At 34.6% G+C, this 12,545-nt stretch overlaps 1 protein-coding gene across 3 annotated transcripts in view; it reads right to left on the reverse strand.

Annotated features, from left to right (window-relative positions):
* The window catches only part of SLIT2 (slit guidance ligand 2), a 361,018-nt gene that overhangs the window by 55,069 nt on the left and 293,404 nt on the right, over positions 1–12,545 (reverse strand). For all 3 annotated transcript variants that reach the window (XM_073237782.1, XM_073237781.1, XM_073237780.1), the window contains 7 exons: positions 12,048–12,191; positions 10,351–10,517; positions 9,325–9,457; positions 6,074–6,142; positions 3,429–3,500; positions 2,845–2,916; positions 1,206–1,277 (listed from right to left, as the gene is read on the reverse strand). In XM_073237782.1, coding sequence (XP_073093883.1) covers positions 1,206–1,277; positions 2,845–2,916; positions 3,429–3,500; positions 6,074–6,142; positions 9,325–9,457; positions 10,351–10,517; positions 12,048–12,191 — 729 coding nt within the window. The remainder of the gene's footprint in view (positions 1–1,205; positions 1,278–2,844; positions 2,917–3,428; positions 3,501–6,073; positions 6,143–9,324; positions 9,458–10,350; positions 10,518–12,047; positions 12,192–12,545) is intronic.

Here is a 12,545-nt window from a genome sequence, read left to right on the forward strand (position 1 = left end):
GGGAGGTGGTCACCTGAAGAAAGTTCTGTTCAGGTCAAGCAGGCCCTTTCCTATGCAGCCTTTTCTGGTAAATTACCCTAATGCTAGCAGAATGGCCACTTTCTTCTTCAGGCCAGATGTTTTGCCAGGTAATACCGCAGCCTTGCGCTCCTGGGCTGGGGGCCTTGCTCACACTCTACGTCATGCAACGACACCCATGGTGTTTATAGAGGAGTGGCACTGAGGTCGACCTGGAGGTAGTTTCTGGGATGCAAACATGAAAAAGTGGAGGTCTTGCTTCCTGGGACTTGATCATTTATTGGAAAAGATGTAATAGTAGAGACCAAATAGTCTGATGGATGGATGCACAAAAACTTACACTGGTAAGAGAGGCTCCGTAAGGTACATTCAGAGGGAGCATGAATGACTATTGGCTCCTACATTCCACCCATATCCCCTTCACAATTGTCTAAACTTCCTATCCTCTTGAAGTTTGGTGGGTTTTGGAGGGGAGAGCAAAGCCAGGAGACAACAGGTCAATTTCTGGGGATACTGTTCTTTAAGACGAAGATGGGCACCAGCTGGCGCCAAACTCAGCCTGACCTAAGAAAGCTTTGGCTCACGAGGCTCTTGCCTGAGCTTTTTCCCAGGCCGACCACGGTCTTAACATTACAACTAAAATAAGGGAATAATGGAATTTGATCCAACAGATTTTTTGGACCTCATATAACAAATATTTCAAATTGTTTTACTGTATTTCTGAGAAATACAGAGGTACAAATATAGCTGAGCAATATTTGCTACATAAATGAATGCAGTCTGAGCAAATCAGGATAGGCTTCACGGAAGCCGTGATACATGGGATGTCACTTGGAAATGCAGGGTTTGGACAGACTGAACTGAAGGGTGCCAATATTTTACAATCAGAGAACTTTAAGAGAAAAGGCAAAGGTTAGAAATTTGGGGAGCCACGTTTATAAGAAGAGACACTTTTAGTTATGCAAAGAGAACTCAGCTAATGGGAAATAAGGGCCAGAAAGATAAATAAAGGCTATCTTTTAGAGGGCACTGTATCTGGATTGAAAATCTTTATGTTTTCTTTAAAGATGGAATCAATCACGTCCTATGATGTGATAATAAAAGAGGTGGCTGAAGACAGTGTCTTCCAAACTCACTTGCCTGGGATAGTATGACCCTAAACCCACATTCATGAACTGGGTACTCACAGGTGTGATAATGCAGAAAGGTCATTGAAAGCACCTTCAGGCACAACAGAAATGTCATTTCCATGTAAAGAACTAAAAGCAAGAAAAGGCAATATTAAATTTCCTATATTTCAAAGATTTCAGAAATATTCACATGCATGTATGAGACCTTGGTTTATAATAAATCAGTGTAGAAAAGATGGGCTACGCAATAAATGGTTTTGGTGCAACTGGGTATCTATTTGGGAAAGCAAAAGTTAGCTGCTGCCTCACATCATATGCATATAACAAATTTTACATTGAAGAATTAAATGTAAATATGAAACTAAAAATAGTATTAAGAGAAAATACAGAAGAGCTCTTTTTTATAGACATAGGATGAGAAAGGTTTTCAAAAGAACTGTACAAAATTAAGGAACCATAAAGGAAAAGAATGATACATATTTGACAACATAAAATATACCCATAATATGAAAAATGCTATATAAGGAAGAGAATGGGAAATATTTACAACATATATAAGACATAAATTTCTTTGTAAAAATATCTGCAAACTTAAAGTTGTAGATGCATAAAGGCATGTATGTTAATCTGGAAAAGACAACATACCCCAAAGAAAATGGCAAGTATGATCAGGCTCATAAAACATGAGTCCATAAATGCCCAAAATACAAATAAGATATATTCAAATGCTCTTGTAATTAGAACCGCAAATTAAAATAGGAATAGCAAATAATGTTCAATCTGTCATGTGACAAATATGAAGAGTTTAATAATGTTCAGTATTTGAAAGAGTGCTTTGAAACAGGTACTCTATTAAAATAGACCTGGTGGAAATTTGTAAATTGACAAAAATCTTGTTTTGGGGGACAATTTCACAGCTAGTTTTGGTATTCTCTCATTACACAGGAAAGTAAGATACATGTGTAGAATTTTAATTTCAGCACCAGATAGAATAATGAAAATCTGTAATCAAACTTAGTATTAGTAAAGTTGAAGATGATTAAGTAAGTTATGGTTCCTTCACCTCGTGGGATGCTCTGTACCAGCTAGACGGTTGAGCATTATTTTTATATGGTGGAATGGAAATAGTCTAACAGCATGTTAAATAAAAATAGCGAGTGGCAGAACAAGAACAAATCCTATTTATGGTTTTAAAAGTTATATGGCCATGGGCTTACTATGTCAGCATATAAACACAAATGCGTATAAAGAAGGACCAGAAGAGAACATCAAACTGTTTAACAATTAATTCTTGGGGAGGGTATTAGGATTGAGGATCCTATCTTATTTCATATATTTTAAAATACATTTTTAAAAAATATGTAAAGATGTATTCATGTGTTATATAATTTTTAAAGGAATGAAAATTTCCTATATTTCATTTAAAATTAGTTGGATCTATATAAAACATACAGCTTAATATTACGTATTATCAAGTAAATGACTATAGCAATAACGCATTACAAAAGAAAATGTGGTGTCCAAACAAAGCTGTTGAGCAATGACACAGTAAGATATGATTTTTCTATTTCCAAATTTGTAGTGAATCCTACTGCATCTATCTGAAGAATCAAGAAAGCAGTTAGATAATTAAAAAGACAATGCCCAAGTCAGATTCCTGAGACAATAAGTGTTTTGTTGAACATAAAATGCTTACAGTAACCGAAGAGACTTCAGTCCATCGAAGGTTCGGGGAGGAATACATCTCAAACGGTTGTAACTAAGAATTCTGAAAGCACATAGACGCCCATTTGTTTTACTCAGGCATCTTCAAAAACCACGTGTCATTTTTAAAATAAAGCAGTTCACAAAGGGTTATTTTAACATCTTATGAGTTGAGAATATTGACCGATGCATAAGATACTTTTAAATCTTTGTGTTGTTTTGCTAACACAACACATTTACCTAAATATGGTCCAGAATGCTTCCTATGCCTGCCGATGCGATGCCTCAACTATGCCCCCCCCCAGGATGACTTTCCTCAGGAGTCTGTCTCACCCATCTCTTCCAAGCCCACCAGAATCGTAAATTATTCCTTGTTCCTTTTATTGCACCCAACACTTTTTATAATATCTGTACTTGTTTGTGTGTTGAAATTTTATTAGTCTGTTTCTCCCAACAGCACTTCATTCTTGAGGGCAGAGACTCTATCTGTCTTGTTTACCAGGAATGTCCAGTGCCCAGAAAATTCATTTTGTCTATTGAATTAATAAATACTCAGTAGCGCACTGTCACACTCACAAGGTGAGAAGCTGCGTCATGTTGCTGAAGCTCTGATTAGAAAGGGTGCTTATTCGGTTGTTACTTAAGTCTCTAAAAGAGAAAAAAGGAAGAAATGGAAATTTTAGTGATTCTTCGAGAAGATTTATGTTCACAGTCTAGTAGCATTGTTAGCACTTGGCTTTTATCTGAAAATAACAGAACACTGGAAAACCCTCTGAGGTGGACGGTAGTGTTATTCATAATTATTCATACCCCAGTTTTGGAAATTGGAAGTGACATTATGCCTTGCTTTGCTTTGTCCAGGAAGTGGACACCAGTGCTGGTTTCACTTTCGAACAGAAACTTCAGAGTTAGCTCACTTTTTCCTTATCCTTCTATTCCCTCTGAAAGATTTGTGATGTTCCAGAGAGCCCATGCCTACTGCCTGGTCCCTGGTCCCAGAGGAAAGACAATGCAGAAGCCACTCACAACAGACACATTTTATGGGTGAGAAATAAACCTATGTTCTTGGAGGTTCCATCAGTTACACATACTTTATCTCTATAGATACATATGCTTTCTCATACACATACTCAAGTTGGATAACTGGAAGAAACCTACATTCAATTATATCTACAATGTCATCAACAAAAACAATGCTGCAATGAAAAACTGCCCTTGGTAAAGTTCGTACTATCTAGTAGGGGCTCAGTAAATGTCTGCTTAATGAATGATAAGTAAATGCTAGAAATGTGGCTTTTTTACCAATGCTAAATGGCTATTTATAAGTGTACTTTGTACTATGAGCTGTAATTTAGCAAACTTGACCTTATTTTATATTAATACATATGTGATATATAATATGTATTGTATATATATTACAATATATATGACAGATAACATAATATATATATTTTGCATTGTGATGCAAATTAGTGAATTTGTACATACATACACTTATATATATGTGTACAATGTCATATATATGTGAGTTGTGTATGTATACATGCACTCAGTTTTTCTAAAACAAAATGTAAACATATGAATAAAAGAAAGATTCATGAATAAATGAAATAAAATTATGGGTTGTAATTTGATTATTTGTATGTGTGTATATTTATTCACCAGATTTTTTTCTGGAAAAAAATTAATGCAGTACTCAGAAAAGCTGAAGATTATCTACTCCTTTACCAAAAATACCAAAATACCAGTAAAATGGACCCATAAAATTGTGAAAACTATACAAGTGTTACAGGAGCTTTATAATTCATCTCTGAAGCACAATACCTAAATTAAAAATTAAATAAATAAATGTATCTATATTAGCAAAAGATATAGAATATAGGTTCATTGCTTAGAGTAGTATAGTGAGTTATTGGCAAAACCATTTCTGAATCTAAAAATACTCATTTTTCATTTCCAGACTGGTTTTAAGTAATCACATGCTGTCCCACAAATGACGCAATTCTGCTGAAATGACCCTTCGGAAATTGCACCAGTTTAATAGTTTATTTAACAGAACAAAATGTATGTAATCAGCTCTTGCTGCTATTAAATAAATAACTAGAGGTAGAACAAGACATCTTAGGGGTTATTTTCATTTTATTAATTTAATCACTTGTCATTCAAACAGTTCTATACACTTCCTACAAAGAGTTTGATTTTCCCATTTTGTAAGGAAAACTGAAAACAATTCACAAGATTTTACTAATGTCAACTTGCCTAGGGTAAAGTTTACATTGAGAAATGTAACGTTTTCTGCTTTCTATGTTTCTAGAATTCACTAATTAGGAATAATCCTCTTTATTCTAGGAACACTAGAAAATTGCTGTTTTAGCCTCCATATTTATTCTAAAACCAAATAGACCTAAACAAAATCTAAAGTATTTGCCTATAGATCTATTGTAGTTGCTGATTTTGTTTTGTTTTGTGAGATTTATCAATTATCAACAAGATAATATCTATTGTGACATTATATACAGTAAAATTATATATTCTTTCAAACACTGTGCACATAATGATCAAAATGTTTGTATATTTAACTATAATCTTGTACTTACAACTTAAAGATATTAAAAAATTATTTACATTAATGTGCATATTATTTTAGGAGGCCATCAAGCCAAACTGAAAGAAAAGTTAATTTTTGAAATCTAGACTCAGAATATCAACATCTTTGCCAATTTTATGAAATATGGATTTTATAAAACACGTTTTAATACTCAAATCCCATTACATAATTTGTAATGTATTAAAAAAAATAAAACTAATAATCTAGAAGTAAAATATAATTTCAGGAAAGTTCTTTCCTACCATCTTTTACTTAAAAACCAAGAATGAAGACATTGTTTTCTATCTTTCTTTCCTTGGCTTGACATAAAATAGCCGATATTCATTATTGGTAGAAGTATCCAATTTGCTGCACTTCTCTGGTTCTCTGATACTTAGACTTTATCGTATCTGTACTATCTGTACTTTGAATAGAGAAGGACCTTTTTTCTAAGACACAGCACCGCCTGACTGATAGTCAATGAACATGTCGCTCATGATGCAGAACCGCACAGAGCAAGGAGGGAAGCATCTAACTGCGACTGATTTATATAATCTGAGCTGCCCCTTGCTATCCACATTTTCATGAAGCAGAATAAGAAGTCAAAGGCAGAAAAATACAATATTTTACTTACATAAGTGTTAAATGTTTGTAGTTATAGAGTTCCTTAGGAACCAGCATAAATTGGTTGCCATCCAGATACCTGAACACAAGGAAACAATACATTTTTTAACAGTGGAAATAATCCAGCAAAAGGGGTATAGCATAAAATAATTGACACTATTTCACTCTGAACTGAGGCAAGGAAGCACTTGACCATGTTCTTGGCTGGAACTGCTGTTTAACAGAAGTAAAGAAACAAGAGCAAAGTTGTCCAATCTAGTAGAATTCTTTTGGGGATCACTTAGGCTAAAATTTAAAACCAAGGAGGGACGGATGAGTCCAGTTCTTTGTGGTTTATCTAAATGGGGCAAGGCATGTATCCAACCATTTGCATGCCAGCAAGAAGGTTCATTCCCTCAACTATATAATTAGCCAACCTCCAGCTTGCTTGCGTTTATGTGGAGACAGTATCATGAGATGCATTCACTACTGACAGATTCATGCCACTGAGGGCATGAATGCCACTCCTCCTGCCTTAAATATGCTTCAGTGCACTTAGTAAACAATAATGGACAGTTTAAAGGAGATAGGTGGGAATTTGGACATAATTAGGTTTCACTTAAAAACACCTTAAAAATTTCTACCATTGCACATCTGTTTGGTGATAATAATTTTAGGTTTCATAGAAAATCACAACATTTATCAGATGTACAAATACTATATATATATATGCACAAACATGAAGTAATTAATACATATAAAAGAAATTTCCCCTTTCTGTTTAGAGTCAGCAGAATAATCGGAAAATTGATATGCCTTGGATTAACTGGCAAAAAAAAAACCAAGAATAAATGGGTGCTTAATGTGGCATCATGATGTCCCAAAAAGAAAAGTAGATTCCATCTCCTTCCAGGGTTCTTCTTTCCCAGAATATAGACGGTGATGCAAAGATGTCTTTTATCAACTTGGACATTCTGTCTACAGATTTACCCACAAACAGTTCTGGCACATTGGGCACATGGCCCCTTTTACACCCACACTGTGGCCAATCTTGAGATCCAAAGCTGAGGTTTTAAGTATTTTTTGCTGGCTATAGAAAAGCTGAGAAATGCCTAAGATAACCATCTATTTCAAATATTCCAAAATGAAAGTAGTTATATAAAAGGCACAAAGTATCAAAATATATAATAAATATTTGATTAAGAGTCGAGCATACGTTATGACTCCCTTACTTATCCCTGCTCCAATTTTCTGACATCGCATTTCCTCTCTGATGCCTTTTTCCGCTAGTGAAATATTTCTTGGTACCACTAGAGGGAAGCATAATCCCATATACTTCAGCACTTTCCCTCCATACTAGAAAACGTCCTAACAGAAAGCTAACAAGATTCGGAAAGTGCGCTATGGAGGTCTGCATGTAAAACAATCTAAGAGGGAAATTATATGGAACTGATTAAAATTAATGGGTACCATTTGTTCAAAATTGTCCACCAATACATACTTATTTTTGCCAAATTCTTTAATAATTTAATATAATATGCACATGAAAAATTTCTAATACACGCATATGTGTTTCTGTAGAGAAGGAGCTTGCTGACTTTGGTATAGTTCTAAAAAGAAGCCTTTGGGGAGGAAAAACTAGAATTCACAAGACATGAGTTAATATTTTCCTGATCTCTGTACTATATTTCCTTAAGAAAAATGTAACTTCTTAATATTAATACCCTGTAGAGAAACAGATTGAAGATTTGACTTATCTGACAGAGGAAACAAACAGATGGCATACATAGGACATGAATTAAGCAGATACTTAGATGTAGTTTAATAAAGAAATTAAAGAATTATTTGATGGGCATCAGGTCAAAGATGAAGGCATGGGCCAGTTACAATGGTAGAAAGAGGACTTGGCATCAAAAATGATCTTAATGTTATTTTGAGTGCTATGTTCTTGGCTGGGGTGTCCCTAGCATCAGTGCTTTGTATACAGAATACTCTACTAGCACCTAGCTTCCCAACACTAGTTGGAGGATAATCTTCTGAAATAAATATGTATTAAAATAAGAATTAAATGTTTAATTATACACACAAAGAGCAAGTGCTTATAGTCAATTAACACTGTGATTCATAACAAGAGTGACTGACCACTTTACAGCAGTTCAGATTGAAGAGGGACCTTTTGTGTACATGAGCTAGACTATACCTTTTTTTGCTAAGTGTTCCATTCAGGACCAAAATAGGATTCATAGAATTGCACATGATTTGAAAATAAGTTCATTGATAACTGAAGTGACATCTTCTTAAATTTTGTTACCTATGTGCCATGTTGCCAAAAGTTTATATCAAAGCTGCTCATTTGGAATGTTTGTGCACCTGTGCATGGATTACATGCATATGTCTGTACCAATTACATTTGGACTTAAATCATGTTTGATATACAGTTTCATATAGACAAAAAATAAATGAAGGCACAATGACTCAGCTGCATTCATACCAAGTACTTGCATGTGGTATATTAATAAACAGATAAATGAATGGAAAGGAACAGGCATAAACCACTATTCAAGGAGCTTATTTTCTGATTTTTTCCATTGCATTTATACAGCATAAGGCAGCTAAAAAAGCGTGCATGGTGCTTAGAATCTAGATATGTGTATATTGGCCATGTAATTTGTGGTCAAATACCAGTTTTGAAAAATCAGGGATAATTGGTCCCATATCCTTTACAATCTAAAGGATTCTAATTTGAATCCAAAGGGCAGTATCTTTTTTTAAAGATAAAGATTATGCCAGCTTCTTCCACATCCCCGATATTTATGTATCCCGTGTTGTGAGATATTCTCCCAGGGAACATAGTGGTAAAGAATGATTAACCATATGGACTATCCCAGACACTATAGATAAACTAAATAAACAGCATTTGTCAAGTTGCATTTGATGGAACATTAGTCTTTCAAGATACTCCACGAAAAAGGGCTTTAGGGACAAATAACTGTGGGAGTGATCTTCTACGTTACCATAGTCTCTTGCAACTTCCTGGTGCACCATAGCATAAGAAAAGAACTGAGAAATACTATAGTGAAAAAAAGGAGAAACACACACAAACATCATTGCCCAAGGGCATCTGAACTAGCTTTTACATTACTTGTTTGGAGTTGTACATGATACTAAGTAATGGCCTATACAATGTAATTTGCCAACAGGACTCTATAAAGATTTTTGTTTGGTTTCCATTTCCCTTGCTGTGTAATTGTTAAGAAAAGGGGAAAGACAAGCTCTACTCACAATTCAGTGACATCTCTTGGAATGCCTTTGGGTAAGACCTTCAAGCCCTTGTTGCTACATCGGACTACTGTATCCAGGCAGGTACATTCCGTAGGACAGCGAGAGAGTGGAGAACAGCTGTTGTCATCATTTCCTAAATTGTCAAAAGAAATACAGGAAAACCCTGATTTGTGGCTTTCAAGATGCTAGAAGGGATTTTATGCCATTAGTTTAACAAACACAAGAGTCTTGAATCATATGATCACTTTTGTATAGGGCATTAAGTATTTACAAAGTGACACCATATGTTCTATATAACCCTGTTTTCAGACTGCCTAGGGCAGAAGTTCAGAAAATAACTCACATTTTGTATTATTAATACAATTATAGTAGTATTTTTTTCTAGGTATTTACACAAATTATACTTTTAATTAGAATATATAAATGTAAACTGAATTATGGAGAAATTGTAAGGACGAAGACATGAAGAGACATAAAGGGACAGATTAATTTAAAATGTTCAGCAAAAAGTGTATGGGCTCCTCATTTTAAAATGTAGGGTTTAAAAGAGCTCTCCATTCACTGGCAATAATAATAGAACCTGCTCTACTGATTTTACAGGGCTGTAGAATCAAATAAAGTAATATATAGAGAGCATTAACAAGTGAAACTATTATTTTTTTAGGTTTACTAGAATTTCTATTTTATAAGCCAGTTGCTTTTCTCATTGGAAAATCGCAGTTGCTAAAAGACATGCTCAGAATAAGAAAGAAAAGTTAAAATGAAGCTCTATAAATAGTATCCATCACAAGCTAGAAACTGGAAAATTTTCCAAAACATTCAGAAACACAAATCAAGTAGACTCGTGAAAAATAACAGTCTGAGAATGTAAGTGCCCTGTTGCTAAAACAAAACAAAACAACAAAAAATCACACACAACATATAGGGTGCAAAGCAGAAAAGTGCACAGTAACTATTTGTTGCCTGAACTATAACATACTGTGGAGTCACGCCCCCTAGCACCACACCAGTCACGTGCTTTCTCACCATCATCACAAGTGAAGTCTTGAATGGCAACATCCTGGATGGGGATTTCTTTGAGGAAATATGGTTTCTGACATCGAGGGTTTCCTGTTACAATTCTTTTCTTCCTGAGCCATTCTCCCAACCAAGCCAGGTAGCAGTTACAGTTGAAAGGATTGGCCAAGAGGTTTCTTAGCACCACATGCAAACAATACATGGTAGAATTTAGGGTTTCACTTGCTTACTTCTTGAAGCCACAGGCTGCCATTTTCCCATCCTTTTTCTGTCAGAACGATTCCTTCTTATCCTTTGTATTCCCTACCCCCCACAACTCATAGCTATCACACACAACTTACGGGATGCATTTTTTGGGCTGAAATGTTTGGAACTTAAAAAATAACAACACTGTCATATAAGATTTCTTCCAATAATTTCATGTGAAAAATAAAGTGAAGACAGCAATTTAGGGTTTCTGCAATGGCTCCTGATAGATAATCTCATTTAGAAAGAATTCAAACTTGTCAGAGATCTCACTTGCTGTCAAATTTCCCTGCACTGATAATGCAGTAATTTAATATAAATATGAAGGCTGATTACCTTATATTATTGAGTTTAACCTGACAACAGCTATTTCATTAATTTGTCATTTCAAGATTTCCATCTCATATTTGCTCCAGAGAATAGGTTTCCCATCTAAACTGACAGTGAGTTGATTAAATACCAGTTATAAAAATGAATTTACCTCTAGGTATCTCCATACTTTTGGCATCTCACTCCTTCAGCAAAAACCAATGACAATCCTATTATTTATAAACATGCCATCTTTAATATGCACAAATTAGTCACTCCATGTAAAAATGTCACATTTTATGTAGAGAGAGGATTAAGTACTTTTTTGATGGATGGATGTTTCCCTCAAATTATTTCTATGTTGAATATGTATTTTTTTTTCTTTCTAACTACTTTTTGAATTACTTTTGAATACTTAGATGCCACCACTACCAGGAAATCATATCAGTGATAAGATTTATCATTTCAAACACTGCTTTTTTATATACTAACATACAAGAGCATGGAAATACATTGGAGTTTTTTTTTTCTTTTGACACTTTCTGAGTTCTGTCTATAGACCTACAAATATTCTTTATTCTTGAACTGTCTACATAAAATGTCTTCTTGGACAGGCTCAACTTATTTCTTCAATATTTGCCTAATATCATAGTAAATGTCCTCCAGTGAACAGCTTTTACTGTTGGCCCGGCCATCCTAATGCTTCTCCTGTCACTGTGAATGATTCTTTTGAGCATAGTTCGTTGGCAATGACCCTATCAACTTTGTTTTTATGATACTCATACTGAAAAGACTCAGTGTGAGATCACTGGGGAAAAACTATAATATTAGTTTTATTTTCAGCGCTGTGAAGTTAAAAATAAGATTAAAATTTATAAGTTGAGCCACATCACATTCCATAGTTATAAAAAGAATTGACTAAAAATACTGTAAGTTTTGTTAAATTTTAATATAGACATAGTAGGTAATGTTTTTAGAAAAATTAAAGTAAGTTTAACATGAACAAATCTGTCCTCTTCTTTTCGATACCTAATCCTTGATCATGTGTTTTGTGAAATGCCTAATAATGTATTAAAATGCTAGTGATCAAAGTGGTAAATATAATACACTGGCTCAGTGGTACATAAATGCAGACTATTTTTCATACTTACAGAGTAGATAAGGAATGGAGAGTATCAAAGGCTCCTGGTGCAATTGTGGTAATTTGATTATCATATAAAGAAAGCAAACGTACAGAACTCAGTCCTATGAAACTATCATTCCCAACACAGGTTATGCGATTGCTTCTCAACATCCTGAGGGAAAAAAAGAACATTGCCATGGAAATAAAGTATCAGCCAATCCATTTTGTCTATCTGAGGACCAAAATAATGCCTTTTTGCAAATGTGTAGCATTCATCACTGTTTGCTGAACACGTTTGCCTGCCATTAGGAATTGCTACGGACATATACTGAGAATGTGTAAGAATAAAATGCTTAGAGTTGGCAATGATTGCAAACACAAAAAGCATAATGAGTCTGATACGGACTTACAACCCCATCTGACTAGGGTAGAATGTTTTCCTTCGATGTAAGTATATTTACATCCTTACATGATGTCCTAACTCACCTACAGCTTTCAGTGCCCCTGAAGCCCTGTGATTTGTGTG

The sequence above is a fragment of the Manis javanica genome, chromosome 5 (genome assembly GCF_040802235.1).
Source record: "Manis javanica isolate MJ-LG chromosome 5, MJ_LKY, whole genome shotgun sequence".
NCBI classification, from domain to species: domain Eukaryota; kingdom Metazoa; phylum Chordata; class Mammalia; order Pholidota; family Manidae; genus Manis; species Manis javanica.